Here is a 21,029-nt window from a genome sequence, read left to right as displayed (position 1 = left end):
TCCTGCTTTCACTATATGTTAATATTATCTTAGGTTTTATGTGTTATTTGGTAGGTTATTTTTGGGGTATGGAAATGCTCAAAAATTTTTCCATATAAATTAATGGTACCAGTAGTTGCCCCTTATAAGCATTTTTGCTCCCGCGGTTTTAAGTTATCCACTATCAACCATGGTTTGAAAAGCTCTGCGTAATTTATCTACTTCATTTCATCACATAGGCACTGTATCCTCTCACATCATCACAAGAAGTACAGTACAGTAAGGTATTTTGAGACCATATTCATAATTTTTATTACAGTAGTTATTGTCCTATTTTATTATTATTGCTGTTACTCTCCTAATGTACCTAATTTATACATTAAACTTTAGAGGTATATACACGTATTAAGGAAAAACAAAGTATATACAGAGTTTGGTAACACTGGTCTTTCTGTTGGGTAGTCTAGGAATGCATTGCCCTCAAATGAGGGGAGCACACTACTGTGATTGCTTCTTGGCTTTCCATTTTGGTATATAAAAGGTTTCATAGGAACGCTCTACTTTTGGATAGGTTTCTTCAATAAAATGCCTGTTTCAATAGTATTGTTATCAACTAAGAGTAGCGCATTAATTTGTCAAATGCTCATTAGAAACAATTTGCCTGGTCCTATGCTATTCACTGCTTCATAATTCCTAACAATCATTTACTTACTCTAAAACTTATGTCATGCAAACATAAAAATTTGACTGGGAATAGTCTGAACCATGACCTTCCTTTTTCCTAAGTAGCCCATCTAAATTCCCAATTAAATTAGTCCAGGGTTCTAAACCTTGGCACTACTGACATTGGCCTGACAAGTCTTAGTGATGGGATAAGGGGAGGTTCGATCCTGTGCAATGTAGGATGTTCACCAGTACCAGCATTCAAATTACCTAGTCTTATCACAAAGTTGCAGTGAGAGTGACAATAAAACACATAACTTTGAAAAGCATGTCTTTCGTCTTCTTTAGATATGCTGAGAGGGGCTGATACCACCCCTGTGAGCTACAAGAACAGATAAAGGAGTCAGTGGAAGCTAAATAACTGACTCATCTCTCTGGCCACAGTCATTACTTCTGGCTGGGTATATGACTAAAGATGAGTCAACAGAGGCTCTCTTTATACTTTTTGCTGGAGCAAAGGGGTATGGGGAAATTCTCATTTTTGCTGGTCTTCTAGCTATAAGGATAGTGTTTGGTCGATTTGCATATTAGGGTTTTATTATATAAGATCGTGGTGAGAATAAATGGTAATTTACATGAATTTAAGAAAATGTTAATGTGGAGTTGAAATTTTATAACTAAAATAGATATTGGTTCAAAGGAATGTCTTTGAATGTGACTGTAACTACTAATCTTCCTATATAATAAAAGCCTAATATGCTAAATGTCCAGTCGCCTGTTCAACCAATCAAAGTGTAATAAGCTAATGATATGCTAAGGCCACTCAACTGCTCGCTATGATATGCACTGACCACCAGGGGGCAAACGCTCCAACCGGTAGGCTAGCTTGCTGCTGGGGTCCAGCCAATCAGGACTGAGCAAGATGGGCCCGACACGCCCTGGAGCTCTCCCGCGGTCCCTCCCTGCTGGCCAACCTCCCATGTCCCTCCCTGGCCCCAATTGTGCACTGTGGGGGTCCCTCAGCCTGGCCTGCGTCCTCTCACAATTCAGGACCCCTCAAGGGATGCTGGAGAGCCACTTTCAGCCCGATCCCGCAGGCCAGGCCGAAGGACCCCACTGGTGCATGAATTCATGCACTGGGGCCTCTAGTATTTACATAATTGTTTGAATTAGGAGTGATAACTGATGAGGAATATAAAATGTGCAGAGAGCTTAGTAAAAAGAGATCAGATGTCATAGAAAAGTGTCATCAGTATCTCTCCAAATACTCAAATTAGGGTTTATGTCAATGAAAAATTCTAATCCATCTGTCAAATTATTCCCATAGTAAAGAGATCAGGTTATCTTAGTTTTATGAAACTTTTATCAAAATCACTTAAACCAAATGCTTTCCCTTTTGAATGTGTGCTCACCAAACCATTAAATATACCTTATACTTTTTTATCTGTAAGAAAAGACTGCATTAACCAGCACAATCCCCTTGACAGCTTTATTTGTGTTTTTCATAAGTTTCGCATCTGTTTGGTTTGTATGCATAAGGTACCGTGTAAATGGAAACAAATTCTGGATATCACAACAAAAGTTTGAATTCCTGTAATGACAAATTTGAGGACAGGCCTTGTACCACAGTGACCCTCTCCAAGGCAGTATCACCTTGCTAAATCTAGTCTGATCCTTACACAATCTAATAGGCTTTCTCAAAGTAAGAAAGCTTCAGAAATCATTGCTTTGTCTGGGGGAAAAAAGTATAATTGCTTTCTAAAATTATTAAACCAAAATTTAATCACTGAAAATTAGAGATTATGATCATTTATTCACTGTGATCTATGACAATAAAACATGTTATAATTAAAAAGAACACATTAAAAGATAATTAAGCTACCTTTAGCCATAGTATTAACGTGCCAGATATAAAACTGAGATGGTTTTCCTTCCCACTGACAAAATACAAAATTTTCCAAGATAAGCACTGCTATCTTTCATAGTCAAATTTTCTTTAATAAAGAAATTTAATAAAATGAAACAAATGTCTAACTTTCAATTCTTTATTTGGAGAGAAAGAACTCAATGGTGAACACATACTAAACATTATATAACACTAGAGGCCTGGTGCACGGATTTGTGCACTGGTGGGGTCCCTCAACCTTGTCTGTGGAGATTGGGCTGAAACCGGCTCTCCGACATCCCCTGAGGGGTCCCGGCTTGTGAGAGGGCGCAGACCAGGCAGAGGGACCCCACCAGTGCATGATTGGGGGTGGGGAGAAACCATGGAAGGGCTCCATCTAGCCCAGTCCTCATCGGCCAGACCCCAGCAGCAAGCTAAACTACCAGTCAGAGCATCTGCCCTCTGGTGGTCAGTGTGTGTCATAGTAACCGGTCAAACAGTTGAACAAACGGTTGGATACTTAGCATATTAGCCTTTTATTATATAGGATAGGAAAGGATAGGATAAGATAGGATAGGATAGGATAGGATAGGATAGGATAGGTAAAGCATAGCACTGCAAACTCAATTACAAAAGTTCAATACAAAAGCTAATGGATCATTTATTTTTGCATACAATTACAAGGTATTCACAAAACATATGCACAGAACTTCAACATATAACTAAGTCACTCCATACTGAAACTTCTAAAGTTCCTTTATGATACAGGAATTAACTGAAAGTGAATGAAAGCAGTTACTGGTGTGCTAAAACATTTTTATGGTCACTAGGATTTACCAGCCTGTGGTGTCCCCTTAATTACCTCTGATCTGCTGTTTGTCCTGAAAGCCCGTGCACCCTCAGAATATAAAGTACATTTCTGGAGGGGATGCTAAAAAGAAAATAAACAACAAAAGACTTCTACAACTCCAAAATGATCTGCATATGTAAGCTGAAATGTGGAGAAAACTGAAATAAAAGAAATGAAGAAAGATTTCTAGCATCAAGTGATGTCACACTACACATGAACTCATTGAAAACACACATACACCCACAACATTCTTTATAGAACTCACCTAAAGTGAGTAATCTAAAGCAGACTTAAAAAAAAATCCTCAAATATTTTATGTTATTAGAAACTTAAGTATTTATGACTTACCTTAGGACTTTAAGATAAAATGATGAAAAAAAATCATGTAAAATTTAAATGTACAAGTTGTTTTCCCAAATTATTTTAAGTACACAAATATCAAAGTAATAAATTTTAATAAGTAATCATTAAAAGTTTCAGAAGTAAACTTTTTATAATTATTAAGTCAAAGTTTTATTTAGACCTGTCCAACAGCTTCCACTGACGTAACTTTTAAAATCTAAATTATAAAGGCTATGAAAGGGTATATTCAGAGTATTTAATATAAGAACAAGAAAAAAATAAAAGTTGGGATGTTTTAAATCACTTAACAAAATAAGAACTCACCTTTTCCACTAGATTTGTGTGAACAAAACTAGAAAAACAAAAAATGTATTTCTTCTTATAGAAATGATGCAGGACCTCTTTCATATTTAAATGAGGTAACATAAACTGTCATGTTCTTATCCCATTATAAAACAACAGTTCACTTCAAAAACATGAATCCACCTATTAACTTTACTAATAACCCACCTTTTTCATTTTCTTTGTATCTACAAACGCCAACTGGAATCTCTGCTTGAAACATGGAGCCCACCATAATCTCCTATTTTAAAAATAACATAAAACATTAGTAAGGGCCCTGGCTGGGTACGTCAGTTGGTTGGAGCATCGTCCCAATGCGCCAGGGTTGTGGGTGCAATCCTGGTCAGGGCGCATACAGGACTCGACCAATGAATGCACCATTATTAAGTGGAATAACAAATGGATCTCTCTCTCAAATCAATCAATAAAAAGTTTTTTAAAAGTACATTAATAAGATCTTAGTAACAGACTTTATATCCATTTTCTAGCATTACCATCTTCTTGGACAAACTGTTCCTGGTTTCTGTGTCATATAATACAGATGCAACAATTAACTACCTCAGAGAAGTATTGTGAGGATGAATGAGTTAATAATAGATAGGAGCTTGGATATGATTGGATGAAAATATTAGTAATAATAATGGGGTGAAATGCAATACAGACAATGTATACAAACTACTTCAAAATATGGAGAAAAAAATTCTTACTATTCAATTAGTAAGATAATTGCAAACACTAAAAAACTGGAAGTCAAATTCAGATATTTTCAGAGTATCTACACTGTAAACTATGGTCCCTGGGAAACTGATACACAAATGCTCAGGTCCTATTCCAGACCTACTTACTGAACCAGAAACTCTGAAAATGAGACTCAGCAATTAGTGTTTTAACAAGGTATCCAGTTGATTCTAACACACCTTAAGTCTGAGAACCAGAGCTTTAAGATAAAGAAAGTAACAAAAAGGGTTTGTATAAAGCTCAGTAGAGGCCAAAAGGATGAAACTCCAAACCAAATGGATAAGGAGGTTAGTGCCTGACTTTCAATAAAACAATACAAAATGAAAAAGTAACCTCCCAAACACAATTAAAACTTATTTTAGGAAATCTGGTAATCGACTTTATAGCATCAAATCACAAATTAGGGGAAACTGTTCAGAAAGACATTGGAGGTCATCACAGACAAGATTTTACTACACACAGGGTCCAAAATTACACACTCTCTTTTGTCTGGTGGCTAAATGTTAAGAATAAATTTACAGCATTTTTAAAATGAAGACTTGGGGAGGAAAAGTACAAAATCTTGATCTAGCAAGTTTAAAGAACTCCTAGGATTTGAAAACTTCTGCTCTCTAGTTACTGTCACCTCACTGGTGTTAGAAATTGTTATTTCCATATTTTATGGGAAGAGATGAAACTCAAAAAATTTTATTTCCTCAAGTACACACTATTATTAAGTTCTGGGCTATAACTTGAAGAGATTTGATTTCAAAACTGTTTCCTCTACCCATTTCTATAAAAACTCCCCCCCCCCTTTCTTTTATCTTACAAGCCTGAGAAGATCCTGAATCTAGACATTTTTTATTCCAACAAAATCATACTAAAAACAGTCTGGATTTACCATGGCCTGATTATTACACACTATTCCTGAGGAAGTGACTAGTACCCTCCAGCAAAGAAGAGTTCACTTTCCCCTGTTCTCTCTCCTCTGAGCTTTTTGTCCCTTCATTAAAAATAATAACATCCACTTAAATACTATATTGAACACAGATACAAAAACAGTTAATTTATTTTGGAGAAAACTTATATAAACTTGAATGTGTGGTGAAAAACGATAGTTTAAGATGACTCAGGATTTCTACAGTTTATCATTTTAATTTCTACATGGTATTAAAAATCAGAAAAAACTGGATGAAAAACCATTTCCCAAAATAGGACAAACAAATAGTAACTTCTGTGAACATGGTTATGTCTTCAGACCCATCAGTCATTCATCATTCACTCAAATTAACTAACACATACTGTACTGGGCTAACCTTCTCTTAACACTCTAACCCAAACAGATGTCTCTCCCTTCTAAACATCTTTTTGGAAACCAGTAACAGATCAATTTTGGCTGAAGCCCCAAGTCCTGCGTAGCCCAGTTCAAGTTCATTTCAATACTTAATTCTTCCTAATAGAAACTCTAAATATGTTTCCTTATTTTTAATCAGCAAGGGGGTCAGCTCATTTTTATATTTCCCCCAGGCATCCCAGACCAGACAACTTTAAACTAAAAAACAAACAAACAAAAACAAAAACATAGGGAAAGCTCCAAAGTATTAACTAAATAAATAATCAATCATGACTGAAGTGCAGAAATCCCACTCAATTTGATGTTCTGGCATATTCTGCATTCAAAGAAATTTACGCACTAAATTTAAAATCAAATGTAGAAAAAACAACAAAAAAACTTCAATGGAGTTTTTAAGAGAAAGATCAGGTGATCATTTTTTAATATATAAATGATTTGGCTAAACAATTTCACATGACATTTTGATACTTTCATAAGTCAACAGCTTTGCAATAGTTTTTAATTCAATTTAATTGTATGATTAAACAATGTTATACAATTCTATAATTTAAAACCATGTCAATATATTCTCTTTAGACTCATTTAGAAATCAACTTATTTAATTATGCAGTTTTAGAGAAGCCTAAATCCATCTTTTTACACATTATATTTGGAGTTGTAAACATCAACATTAATATAGGATAAATTTATAATCAAATTTTTAAACAATTTACTGAATACTAAAAAGCCTCATGATTTATATATATTTATAAATGTGATACTTTCTATAGTGCAACAAAAGTCTAATGCAGCACTAGTTCAGAAGTTTGGATTTCTAATCATGGTTTGAGTGTGCCAGTTCAAAGGCCAATTCTTTCTATATCATTATTTTATTTTATAATACGATAAACATCTGAATATATTAGGGGAAATGTGAACATCTACCCAATATTTAAAAGTCAGAATAGGGCTTACCTCAACTTTATCAACATATATTTACTTAATAAAAAAGTAATTACATTGGGCTTTTTAAGTATTAATTTATCTAAGATTTTGGAAAATATGGCTCTAACTACCTTTTTCCAGTCTTCTGATGGAATATAATCTTCATCTTCTTCAGATTCTTCTTCTATTTCACTGTCTAGAATAAGTAAGACAATACTACTATAAAATGATTGCTTATCCTGTCCACAGTGTATGTTTGTGTTTTATTCTTACATTTACCATCAAAATATTTAAATACGCCCAAAGTTATTTCCAGACTTAGACCAAGATATTTCAAATCAAATAATACCCCATCAGTTAAAAAACAAAACAAAACAAAACAAAAAAGGCCCATACACCTTTCAGGTCAATCCTAATCTTAAACAACTGTATTCTCATGAAATGATTTTCTACAGAAACTTCAGAAACAAAATTTAGAATCAAAATAACCTAGTTCTAAACTTAATTTTATCAACAGCCTGGTGACAGAGTAAATTATATGATCTCAATCTTTTCCTTACAAAATGAGAATTTGGACAGAATAGTGATTTCCAAACAGTGCTCCCTGAAACACTGAGAACTTTATGGCATCACTTTGGGTGGAAGCACATGAAGGGAGTATGTATGATGTCCTCCATTCTACCCAACTGTTTTATTCAGAGCAGGCAAGGTGCTGTGTATTTACATTTTGGAGTAAGAATGTATTTATAAAAAGGGGTGGGAAATCTGAAAACAGATTCTCAGCATCTTCTTAACTCTAAAATGGCACACAAAGTTCAATAGGATAACATTCCATATAGAAATTAATTCTTCCTATGAAGACAGGCAAAATATATGTATATAGCTTCCATGCAAACATCACAACTGAAATACCAGATTAAACAGTTTAGGCAATCACTTAGCACCCCACTGTCAGTAGATCTGCTGTTTAACTAAGACAGGGGTTCTCAACCTGTGGGTCGCGACCCCTCTGACGGTTGAATGACCCTTTCACAGGGGTCGCCTAAGACCATTCTGCATATCAGATATTTACATTACAACTCATAATAGTAGCAACATCACAGTTATGAAGTAACAACGAAAATAATTTTATGGTTGGGTCACAACATGAGGAACTGTATTTTAAGGGCCAGAAGGTTGAGAACCACTGATTACTAAGAGGTTAATACAACATTTCCTCAAACTTAAAATTAACATAATTATTGCCCTGGCTGGTGTTCTCAGTGGTTAGAGCTTTGGTCCCTGGCACTGAAAAGGGTCTCAGGTCCGATTCCTGGTCAAGGGCATGTACCTGGGTTGCAAGTTCCATCCTTGGACCCCAATCAGGGCAACATGTGGGAGGCAACCGATCAATGTGTGTCTCTCTCACATAGATGTTTCTCTCTTTTCTCTCTCCCTCCCTTCCACTCTTTGAAAAATCAATGTAAAAAAATATCCTCAGGTAAGGATTAACAACAAAACAATAACACAATTATTTCAGTAATATCTTCCTGCATTGGTACACTTTTCAATTGGACCATATCTTATATCAAAACTCAGTTAAATTATTATTAGCAGTACTACATTCACTTCTAAACTAAATGTGTAACAGAAATCATTCATACAAAGCAGTTGCCATGTTTAATCAGTTATTACATTACTAAATTTCATGAGGGATTGTTCAAGTGTTTTTCTTCTTTTTAAAGTATAGAAATTAGATAAAAAATTTAAACTAATAACACTAATAGTTGACTTTTTATCAGAGAGCTGACCTCTAGAGTAAAGACTACTGTTTAGAATGAAACACTGTGCAGTAGATGAAGTATGCAAATATTCAAGATAGATATTACTGGTCATCTCTGACTAGATCATAACTGTCGGAAAATTAGGAGACTTCTTTCTAAGTATAACATATTCCTATCTCAAATGTCAACCACTTCTTCAGAACTAGGAGGCACTGATTAAGGAAAGCAATGCTTAGGAATCTATTTTTAAAAAGCTAATAGGCAAAGCAAGTAGAAAATGATAACCGAGGAAAAGACTAGGAGAAATTAAAAGATGACCATGAAACAAACTAAATTTAAGAAAGGGTCAGGAAGGGAAAAAAAGGAACACACTTAAAACCAAGTAGTAAGTGACACAACAATTACTGTAGTATATTTATGAACAGGGCCCAGCATTGCAACACTAATAACCTATAACAAAACTCCATTACTGTTAAGTGATGTTTAAGAGTAAATAAACTCAGAGCAGTGAAAAAAACACACACTAGAATTTTAGGCCATATATTAGAGAGTAAAAATTACACCCCAACTATAGCAACCAGTAACACTTACTTGTATCAAAATATTTACATCGACGTGGGCGGATTATTTCCTGTGCATCTTGAGAAGCAACAGATTGTGATGGATCATCATTGGAAGACTGAGTTTCATCCTCTTGACCTGATGAATCCTTTATATTCTCTTCCTGTGGAATCATAAATTAAATTGTTTTAAGATGTAAAACAGTAACAACAACAAAAAACATTTTGGAGATAATAGGTCACAGTATTTCAAATACAACTAGAAGATTAAAATAAATACCCTAACTGTAGCATGGTGTGCTGGGTCAAATCCTGGACCAGGGAAAAAGACATTAATGGGAAAACTGATGAAATCTGAACTGCTTGTAATGTAATTAAATAGTGTGGTACCAGTATTGACTTTTTATTTTTGATAAATCTTCCATGGTTATGTAAGATATTAACATAAGGGAAATTTCTGGGTGAAGAGTACATAAGTCTCTGTACATTAGAACCTCTTCTGTAAATCTAAAATTATTTCAAAACAAATTAAGAAAAATGAATACAGAACTGCCAACTAGCCTTTATTACTTAAAAAGATAGTGCTTTTTAAAAGTTGGTACAAATTTATTTAGACTAGGCATTGAAAAGAAATCTGAATAACACAGATGAAACTTACCCCTCAGGAGTGGATTACAGAGAACTTGCAATTTTTGTTAAATATTTCTGTATCTTAATTTTCAATATCTAAATGTATTACTTTTAAAATCAGAAATATAGGTAAAAATAAGCAGTCAAAATGAACGTATTTAAAAATTATAACTCCAACAATAAAGACTATAATCTTAAAAATTTTAGTATAAGCTTACTTTATTTTCTCCACTACAGCCACTGTTATCATCATTATCAGCATCTTCATCATCTTCACCTTCTTCTTCCTCTTCTTCCTCCTCCTCATCTTCTTCAGGTAGTCGACTAGTACCATCATACCCATAAAGGCTGAGAAGTTCATGAATTGGCATGTCGCTTTCCTAAACAGACCAAAATAAAAAGTTAATTCTGAGTAATATTTCATATTCCTATACTTCACAAATCTGTATTCATTCCATACTGAAGAATGCTCTTAGACCTGTATCAAGAATTTTAAATTCATAAAAAGTGAAACTGAAAATAGTTCTGGAAGTTAAGAAAATTCTAGTCTTTTATGAATTTCTTAAGACATGTACCAATGAGAATTGTTAACAACAAAATCTTTTAAGTATAATAAAAAGGGACATTGGTTTAGAACTATTCTTTTGTGCAATCATTTAGATAATGTAAACCATCAGTTAATAGGATGTATGGATGCTCACAGTTAAGAGTATCATATATAATGTGGGAGTGGGGGAATAGAATAATAAGAAAATAAAGAGACTGTAAACTAAGCCTACTCAGCCCAAATACATGAAAAGAAAATAGCAATGATATAGTACAGGAATAATACTGAATTGCATTAGCCATTTATTCTCTCTTAGGGTAATCTATAATTACATATAAAAATATCTTATGCAATTTCCAGTTTATAGATGAGATAGGCTGACAGATTAAGCCATTTCTCAAAAAACAAAAACAACCAAAAAAAAAAAAAACCCCATATAAGTAATAACTTATGTGGCCAGATCTCAAGTCTAATTCCAAAAGTCCATACTCTCAGCCATGGACTTCCCCCAAACCCCACAAAAACATACCCTGAGGGTGAAATAAAAAAAATCCATGTTAGTGAAATGAAATTAGCTTTCTGCAGAAGGTACTCTTATCAGTAATCAATATGACTACAACATCAAGAAGTATCAGGGAAACATGACAGAATTCTGATTAAAAAAGGAAACATTAAAAAAGTTCACATTCATGTGAACATATTACACACACACACACACACACACACACACACCTTAATAGTCAGTTTAAAAAGAGTATCATGAAATAAGACATCCTATATAATAAAAGCCTAATATGCAAAGTGTCCAACTGTTTGACCAGTCACTATGACACACACTGACCACCAGGGGGCAGATGCTCTGACTGGTAGGTTAGCTTGCTGCTAGGGTCTGGCCGATGGGGACTGGGCAAGATGGGCTGGAAAAATCCTGGAGTTCTCCCATGGTCCCTTCCTGGGCCCGATCAGGACTGGGCCAGACAGGCCGGACACAACCTGGACTAATCCATGCACTGGGCTGGTTTTGGCCTGATCCCTGAAGGCCAGGCTGATGGGCCTCTACTGTTCTATATTTCTCCAGCAGTCTTGTAGTCTTATTCATAGGCAGAAATAAGTCTAGCCCAGGGGAGGGCAAACTTTTTGACTCGAGGGCCGCAATGGGTTCTTAAACTGGACCAGAGGGCCGGAACAAAAGCATGGATGGAGTGTTTGTGTGAACTAATATAAATTCAAAGTAAACATCATTACATAAAAGGGTACGGTCTTTTTTTTCAATAGTTTTATTCATTTCAAACGGGCCATAGTTTGCCCACGGCTGGAGCCTATGTGTTAAATACATTGTTGTGGTAGAGAAGGGTACATCGAACTGAATGATATAAATCCAATGATGCAAATCACTTATATCATACAATTAACTCCCATCACACTCAGAATTCGTGTGCAAGAAACGACTAATGATTATAATTTTTAAAAGTTTTCTTACAGAAATAAGAAGAAAATGTTAACTTCTACTTGATATCATAAATGGATGTTCTAATTATAAGTCAGTTTGTGAATCTGTTTCTGAAAGTGAAATCCCTAATGGCCTGCTGTAGCCACAGCTTGAAAAATGTTAACTATGTCAGGCAAGGTACTACCACCCTAGCTGACAGACCAGGTGGCATACTTAACTGACATCTCGTACTGTGATTCTCAAAGTGCAGTAGCACAGTGTTTAAGTTCAAGGATCTAGTTCATGCAGATATCTGGTCCATGTATGAGACAGAAATTTGGGAATTAGGAGTCAGGATTTGAGAAGTAAAACAGAACTTCAAAACCAAGAAAAAACTAGAGTAAGAGAAAGAGAAAGAAAATACTGGTTTTTACACAACTAGAGGCCTGGTGCACAAAATTCGTGCACTCAGGGGGTGAGAGGGTCCCTCAGCCCAGCCTGCGCCCTCTCACAGTATGGGAGCCCTTGGGGGATGTCCGACTGCCACGGAGGCAGGGGAGGCTTCCACCACCGCCGCTGCATTATTAAGAGACTCGAGGCCCGGTGCATGAAAATTCATACGCTGGAGGGGGGATCCCTCAGCCCAGCCTGCCCCCTCTCACAGTCCGGGAGCCCTCAAGGGCAGGAGGCAAGCTGGCAATCAGGGCAAGGCGACCCCCCCATCACACCTCTGCTGTTGCCACTGCCAGCAGCGCAAGCCTCGGTCAGCCCTGGTTACCTGAGCCTTGGACGGCCCTGGGCAGCTGGGCAGCTGACATCCAAGGCTTGCTTGTGCCTTGGGCCCACCCTGGACAGGTGGGCAGCCGACATCCAAGGCTTGTCTGCGCCTCAGGCCAGCCCTAGGCGGCTGGGCAGCAAATATCCAAGGCATGCCTGTACTTCAGACACTGGCTAGGCAGCTGCCATCTGAGGCTTGCCTGCACCTCGGGCGTCAGCTGGGCAGCTGCCATCTGAGGGTTGCCTGCACCTTGGGCTGGCCCTGGGCGACTGGGGGGCAAAGGGCAGGTCTGGCCACATCATGCGCCTTCCGCCCCCTAGCTGGGCTAAAAGGTCTGCGGGACTCTGGCAGCAGGCACAAGAAGTGGCTGGACCTGTGCCTGCCACCCTCCCAGCAGGGCTGAGCACCGCCAACTTGTGGCTATGGGAGCCGCCGTCTCTGTGGTGGTGTGGCGGTCAATTTGCATATTCCCTCTTTATTAGATAGGATAATAACAAATAGCTGCCATAAAGTATCTTCTATGTGCGGGGCATTTCAGAGAGAAATAAAAGCACAGTGAGAATATTACAATCTTATTAGATCTTTAGAAGTACCAGATGGGAATGTCTGTTACTCTTATTTATAAATATTCAGAAAACCAAATAGAAGGAAACATCATGCAATGACAAGAGACTTTACTACAATAACTACACCTCCTAATCCCAGCTCATACTTTCCATAAACTCATTCTGCACCACAAATTAGAAGCAGGTTTAACAACTGACGTCACTATTATGAGCAAGAGGCCCTGAAGTCACTAGTAAGAGTAAGGGCCAAACCAGGAGAAACACTTTAAGTTTCATGTTCATTTCATCTTTAAAATTATCCTAATATATGTTAGTATTATCTCTACTTTTTTACAACTGAGTTAACTGATACCTTGATAAATATCACAAAACAGGCAGATTACTAAATAAATGTCCTAGGGCTCCTGACCACTTGTTCTGTCTTATTCAAGGACAACAGAATCACCTTGAGAGCTTATTAAAACAGACTATTGAGTCCCACCCTATAGTTTCTGATCTAGTTAAGCTGAGAAAGGGTGTGAGTATCTGCATTTTTTAAAATAAGTGCCAGGTGATACTGATGCTGCGGGTATGAGATCAGCTTAAGAACCAATTAGCTCCTAGTTGTAAGATAAAATTACCTGCACATCAGCCTTTTCAGTGGAAGGTAATAAAGATTGATCATTATCTTTAATAAAGCTTATCATTGATATCTGTCATCTAGCTCAGTTATGTCAAAAAAGTAGGTGTCATACTAACTACATGGAAAGAAATCTTCATGTCTGACATCCATGGTTAGGTTAGATTTTTCCTTCTTGGATACATTTTTGAGAAGTATGACTTACTTTATAAAAATTTCTTTCTCAAAGAAAAATTTACCAACACCTCCAATATTGACTAGGCAGAGAACTGAGGAGAGTCAAAAGTAGCTCATCACAGTGCATTTGGAGAACCACTTTAATTTGAAAAATACAGTAATAAAACTGGAGAGAAAGTCAATCAATTCAGAAAAAACTACACAAGTATAGAAAAAAAATGGTAAGTAGGTTACTGTATAAGAGCAGAGGGTATCTATAATAACAAAAAGAAAGTTAGGGCTGGTATTTTAAACTACTTTCTCTAGTCTTACTTAGTTTCTAAAAAAATCTGTCATATCCTACTTTTGACTTGGTTTGAAAGTAGGTGTTGAACAGGGACTGACACAATGTTAGGGCTTAGGGAAAATACAACCAAATGCTCAAGACGGACTTAGGCAAGGAGAGATTTCGTTTGCCAGGAAGACTAAGCTAAGTTGGAATTCATTGCTGTAAATCACATGTAGTATAATTAGAACCTAAACTAAATGAATGGTTATGGTAAAGAAAAAAATTAAGAGATCTTGCAGAAGAAACCAACAGGTTTAACCATGGATTAAGAGTGATTGAGGGGTCCTAGTGACACTGAATCTCTGGTTCTAGACATTCCTTGGACTCAGATACTCATTCATATGACTTCTAAAACATAAAAAAAAATAAAGTTCTAAAAAAGTTCTAATATACATCTAAAATGTATTCTTTTTTTTATATATATATTTTATTGATTTTTTACAGAGAGGAAGGGAGAGAGATAGAGAGTTAGAAACATCGATGAGAGAGAAACATCGATCAGCTGCCTCCCGCACATCCCCCACTGGGGATGTGCCCGCAACCCAGGTACACACCCTTGACCGGAATCGAACCTGGGACCTTTCAGTCCGCAGGCCAACGCTCTATCCACTGAGCCAAACCGGTTTCGGTGTAAAATGTATTCTTAAAGTTAGTTTTACGTGGGTTCTATCATGTATAAAAAAAATAATCCTTGCTTATTCCATCAAGAAAATGCTTACTTAATATAAAAAAAAACCTATAGTCTGGCTGGTGTGGCTCAGTGGTTGAACATCCAGCCATGAACCACAATGTCTTGGTTCGATACCCAGCAGGAGGCAGCCGATCAACGATTTTCTCTCATCATTGATGTTTTTATCCTTCTTTTCCTCTCTCTTCCTCTCTCTGAATCAATTTAAAAATATATATATTTAAAAACAAACTATTTAGTGATATTATGCTTCTGTTTAGATATTAACTTTTAACTTCTGTCACTCAATATCAATTTATTAAGCAACAGTCAGCAGCAATAAATTAGTAAGCAACAGTCATGACCCACTGTGGAATACAACATTTAGAGTTTGACAGTGGTATGAAAAGTTAATTTACTTGATCTAAGGCAGTGGTTCTCAACCTTCCTAATGCCGTGACCCTTTAATATAGTTCCTCATGTTGTGGTGACCCCCAATTTCACTGTTACAAATTGAACATAATTAAAGCATAGTGATTAATCACAAAAACAATATGTAATTATATATGTTTTCCGAAGATCTTAGCCGACCCCTATGAAAGGGTCGTTCGACCCCCAAAGGGGCCACAGCCCACAGGTTGAGAATCGCTGATCTAAGGTATAAAGTGAAAATCTTGTAGCCAACATTGGGCTAAAACTACAAAAAACAAAATCAATTCTGCTGCAGCTCTTTTAAATTCAAATAAGTGTTCCTACTATGTGCTAACTGAAGTACTTAAAGATTTAGCAAGTATCATGTAAGAATCATTTATTGTTGTCTGGGTAATAAGGAAGATGGTAACAACTCTTAAATTCTGGCTGTGAAGGTGGGTAAAAATAAAAGGTACAGTAATTGGGAGAGGACAGAAGGTGTGTAAGAAGAGATTTAGGATCCTTTTGTAGTCCATTTTTGACCCGATACCTATGATGTTTTATAAAAGTTAACTACTTGAATTCTATTTTACATAATGAAGTTACTTCTTTAAAAAAAGGCCTTTCATTTCAAACTTTAAACATATCACCTATGATCACATAAAATTTTTCAGTCAACTCTATACAACATCCTTTTTCTCCCCAAACACAGGCAGAGAACCAAAATTTCAAGCGTTTCCTCTCTCCACAAAAAAAGTTATGAACACTTCATCCTCTAATTCTTATTGTTATTTACCCTTGCAAGATCCTCTATTTCAGAACTGAAGTTTGTTTCTCCTTCCATCATTTCTTCTTCTTCTAATGTTCGTTCATCATCAAAATCATGAACCAGCATGTCAGCTGATGGATCAAATTCATGGTCATCTGATGTTGCTGAACCTCCTGGTAAAGAATATTTTTAAAAGTTTGGTAAATCAAATTAAGTGTACCTCATTAATATAATGTATATAACATTTGAAGCTGATATAAATCAAATAACAGTACCAAAGAAAAGCTATGCACAGAAAATATTATTGTTTTCTGAAATTCTTGCCATTACTCATATCTCCCTGCAAACCTCCTCTAAGGGATTATTTTTTGCCTTTCTGATCTCTATACACAGGTACAACTACAGAATAAGAATCACAATTCTTAATCATTTGATCAATATTTAATAGACTCGATGAGTATGAACCCTTATGGCCCCTGAGAGTATATATTCATGTGAAATGTATAGTCATCTTAACATATAGTCTAATGAAAACAAAGTTGTACTCAAATATTACTCTTCTATTAGCACTTTCATGAAAATTTATTCCAGTATATAGATAATTGCCCTTAACTTACTTGGATGATTTTTATATGAAATAACTCAAAGATAAACTATAGAAGCAAAATGTACTAAAATTGCATACAAAACTCTTATGAAAGGCATTAAAAATAGCCTAGCTAGTAGGTAACTGATGTGTAAGCTAATCTATTTTTAGCCTGGTGGTTGGAGAACACTGCTGTACTCAATAGGTCAAGCATTATAATACTGAATTGCAAATGCTAGGGCATACATATTCTGTAAACTATCCCATTTGGCTATTGTTAAACATGGACTTAAGTTTGCAAAAGCAATGTTTACTAATGAACAAATGAGTTATTTCACTTTAAAATAATCAATTTAAGTTTAAACTGTTAAAAGTTGTATTAACAGATGCACCTACTACTCCTTTTTACTCCAGTAAAAGAACCAATAAGTAAAACAAAGTGATACAGATGCTGATTTGTTTAAATACAGACTATTAGGGATAAGGAAATACAGAAGGCTCCGGGTTCTTGTCACCTCCAACACTTTTGAGAATAAGAAATATTTTTGGAGTGCTTACTATGTACCAAATACTATGCTCAAGCACTTCATATATATCATTTCATTTAAGCAAACAATCCTATGAAGAACAAAAAGAAAAACCTGAGGCTCAGAGTTAAGTAGCTTGTTTAAACTCTTAGAGCCAGTACATGGCAAGGACGGAATTTGAATCCTGGGCCTGCTAATTCCAAAGCCTGTGCTTTTACTGCACTCCAAGCCTCCCGTAAGGCACAGCCTCAGAAACAGTAGGTATCCTGCCTCAGAGAATACTTGAAAAGAGCCTCTGTTTACTATAATGAGTGAACAGCAAGCCAGGTTAGAAAGCAAAATACTTAGAAGTCATGGTACACTCTGAGGAACATAATAAAATACTAATATTAAACATAAAATAACTAGATATGTAATTGCCTAATCAGGTCTCATCCTACAGTACAGCACAAAAGAGTTAACAAATTATCAAAGTTTTAGAATGATTTACAAAATAAAACATTTAGAAAAGCATATTATCATAATTTCTTTTGGAAAATTAAGAAAAACATGGCATAATTAGGGCATTTTAGTGCTGGTTGAGGGACGGACTTGCACAATTTAAGAACCACTGATTTAGTTGTAGTTTTTGCTGTTTCAATCATTATCCCTTCTTTATGAATTTTTAATGGAAAATGCTCCCAAAACTTTTCAGTTCACCTAGCAATCAATCTCCTAGGAGACTGAGTTAACAATTATGTATTCCTACAAATGATACTATACTTTTCTTCTCTCTTATATGCAGAAAGATAATTAAAAAACCCTCACACAAACCCTTTTGTATACTATTATACTAATCCTATATAACAAAAGCCTAATATGCTAAGTGTCCGGTTGTCCATTCAACCAATCAAAGCATAATATGCTAATGATATGCTAAGGCCACTCAACCATTTGCTATGATGTGCACTGATCACCAGGGGGCAGATGCTACCACTGATGGGTTAGCTTGCTGCTGGGGTCCAGCCAATTGGACTAAGCAAGATGGGCCGGACATGCCCTGGAGCCCTCCCAGGGTCCCTCCCTGGCTGGCCAACCTCCTGCGTCTCTTCCCCGTCCTGATCGTGCACCAGTGGGGTCCCCTGGCCTGGCTTGTACCCTTTCGTAATCTGGGTTGAAGGATCCCCCCACCCCCCGAATGCACGAATTTTGTGCACAGGCCTCTAGTCATAATATAATTCCTATCAGGTGCAAATATTGTCAAAAATAACAATGTTTAATTCCTGACTACTTACCTTCCTTTACAAACTTAAAAAAAAAAAATTAAGCTCACATGAGTATCATATGATTTACTTGAAGCCCCTCATTTTTTGTCATTATATTCAAGGCCAACCCCCCTGCCCCCCTCTGCTGCTGCTGGTCGCCCCTATCCCCCCCCCCATTGCTGTCCCCTCCCTCTGCCCACTGGCACGAGCCTTGGCTGGCCTGGCGCCATCTGCTCGCCGGTCCCACCTCCTGTCAACTGGTCATTCCATCTTTCGGTCGATTTGCCTATTACTCTTTTATTATATAGGATGTGCACTCATTACATTATTTTATTTCCTCCCCTCTCTAAATCTCTACCTCTAATGGCTACTAGCCTTATAGGTTAAACCTTGTCTTACACCTCCACATTGGTTTATACTGGTGGTGTCTATAGACAAACCACCTAACCTGGGCCATGTGACCATCATTACTATAATGGATTCCAAAGTGCAGATGTTACAAAGGACACAGCCTTTCACCAGTGGACCAAATATTTTTTTACATGAAGCCTCTATTCCTAATTTCTTCCAACTTACATAATTAGTATTACTTACAAAAACAATGAATATTCTCTTGGGCAGATGCTTGATATTAGAAACACTACCTATCTTAAAAGATCTTCTTAGTCTAAAACCAATTTAAAAACAAAAAACACTAAAGATTCAATCTGTTTGTATAAGCATTCAGCAGGCAGTAAGGGGCATCAAAGACATTTATATTTTCCAAGCAATACTATTCTTCCAATGCAGCCTAGACTGATTCAAATGCAATGGAAACTCAAGTCATTCATTAATATCATTTTTGGAGAAATTATTTTTAGACCTATGTATTACCTAATGAATGTCTCAAAATTTCATGGAAAAATATATAAAACTCAGTTTATTTGCAGTATCACAACATTAACAAAAACCAACTAGAACCTATTTTTTTTTTCAATGAAAATGATTCTGTTTGCAAGAAAAAGAAATTAGGAAAAATTCTATGTCCTATAAAGGATATGATAATGTAGTATTTATCTGAGGTCAGACTACTTCCAACCTTAACTATCCAGAACATATTTATAAACCATGAAGTTGAAATAAATATGATAAAATCAACTGTCAATTTAATGTACACTTGTCTTTTAGAAGGAATCTGGAGGTATTCTAGTCCAACCACCCTACTTGATGCCTTATACTACATGGAGTACAATGATATGTGTTTATGAAAAGAACCTTGATCCATTAAAAAAAAACCCTACTATGATAAGCATTTTTACAAATTTACTTTCTAAAACTTAACACACAGAGTAGTGACTGCTTCAATAATTCTGAAAATTTTAGTAATACATCCTAACTAAATATTCAACATGATGTTTTCAAATGAAGTATAATGCCTTAGAGTGCTCCCTCTCTCTCTTCTTTAGCTACATTACGCTGTCCCTTAATCCAAGTACTTCACTGCAGAAGGCAGTACTCTTGGTAAAGTCCTTGGACACTAGTCAGAAAAACTGGTTGGTACCAAACTCTGCTGACTGCTATTCAGTTCCAACCAATTGTTGCCACACAGAAATGCTGTACCCAATGGAGCTGGAACCTCTAACTGATCAAGAGAAGCCTAAATATAGATTTTTATATAAAATATTCAAATTTTTAAAGATCACTACCCTGGCCAAATAAAAACACATTTATTTTGTGGCCAGATTTAGTCCAAAGATCATAACATCTAAGTTAGGAAAAAAATGAATCTGTATTGTATTTAAAGAATACAAAAACCCAAAGATACGTGTTCAGAAGATAAAAACTGTTCCTATTCAAATATAAAAAAACTTTCTTAATTTACAACATTAAATATTCATTTGTTGAATGTTTTTCTTATTTTATTTCTCCTTCCTTCACTAAATGTTTTCACAATTTTTCTCTCAAAATACTTTTAATTTCATTTACAAGCTAATATTTCTAAGTTGTTAGTAATTCCTTTTTTTAAAAGTACATATAATTCCTTTTTTAAAAGTACACATTATATTTATACTTCAAGTCAAATAGCAATTAAAAACTATTAAGAAATATATGTGGAAATTCATGAGAAAGAGAGAGAGAGAGAGAGGGAGGGAGAACCCATTAACAGTCACGAGTTTTGAACTCACAGCAGCCTCACCTGTACTTTCATGAGCAGTCAAATATTTCATCCATTTCTTTTTCCCCAAAGAAAAGAAGCATTCAGAAGAAAAGCAAGTCAGATGATAGTCTAACTCCTCTAGCCTTTATGCAACGAATAGGATAATATTAGTCAAATAGAGATTATAAAAAGTATAGAAAATACTTACCTGGACTTGAAGACTCAACAGATGGCT

At 36.0% G+C, this 21,029-nt stretch overlaps 1 protein-coding gene across 4 annotated transcripts in view; it reads right to left on the bottom strand.

The window, feature by feature from the left end:
- The window catches only part of MIER1 (MIER1 transcriptional regulator), a 43,335-nt gene that overhangs the window by 7,907 nt on the left and 14,399 nt on the right, over window positions 1–21,029 (bottom strand). For 3 of the 4 annotated variants that reach the window (XM_015566001.1, XM_015566002.1, XM_015566003.1), the window contains 6 exons: window positions 21,003–21,027; window positions 16,328–16,473; window positions 10,228–10,389; window positions 9,411–9,543; window positions 7,188–7,252; window positions 4,230–4,302 (listed from right to left, as the gene is read on the bottom strand). In XM_015566001.1, coding sequence (XP_015421487.1) covers window positions 4,230–4,302; window positions 7,188–7,252; window positions 9,411–9,543; window positions 10,228–10,389; window positions 16,328–16,473; window positions 21,003–21,027 — 604 coding nt within the window. Of the gene's footprint in view, window positions 1–4,229; window positions 4,303–7,187; window positions 7,253–9,410; window positions 9,544–10,227; window positions 10,390–16,327; window positions 16,474–20,833; window positions 20,871–21,002; window positions 21,028–21,029 lie in introns of all 4 variants that reach the window. The other variant, XM_015566000.1, reaches the window with a different exon arrangement.

The sequence above is a fragment of the Myotis davidii genome, unplaced genomic scaffold (genome assembly GCF_000327345.1).
Source record: "Myotis davidii unplaced genomic scaffold, ASM32734v1 scaffold122, whole genome shotgun sequence".
Lineage (NCBI taxonomy): Eukaryota > Metazoa > Chordata > Mammalia > Chiroptera > Vespertilionidae > Myotis > Myotis davidii.
The sequence above is the reverse complement of the archived record's forward strand: the minus strand, read 5'-3'. Positions and strand labels throughout refer to the sequence as shown.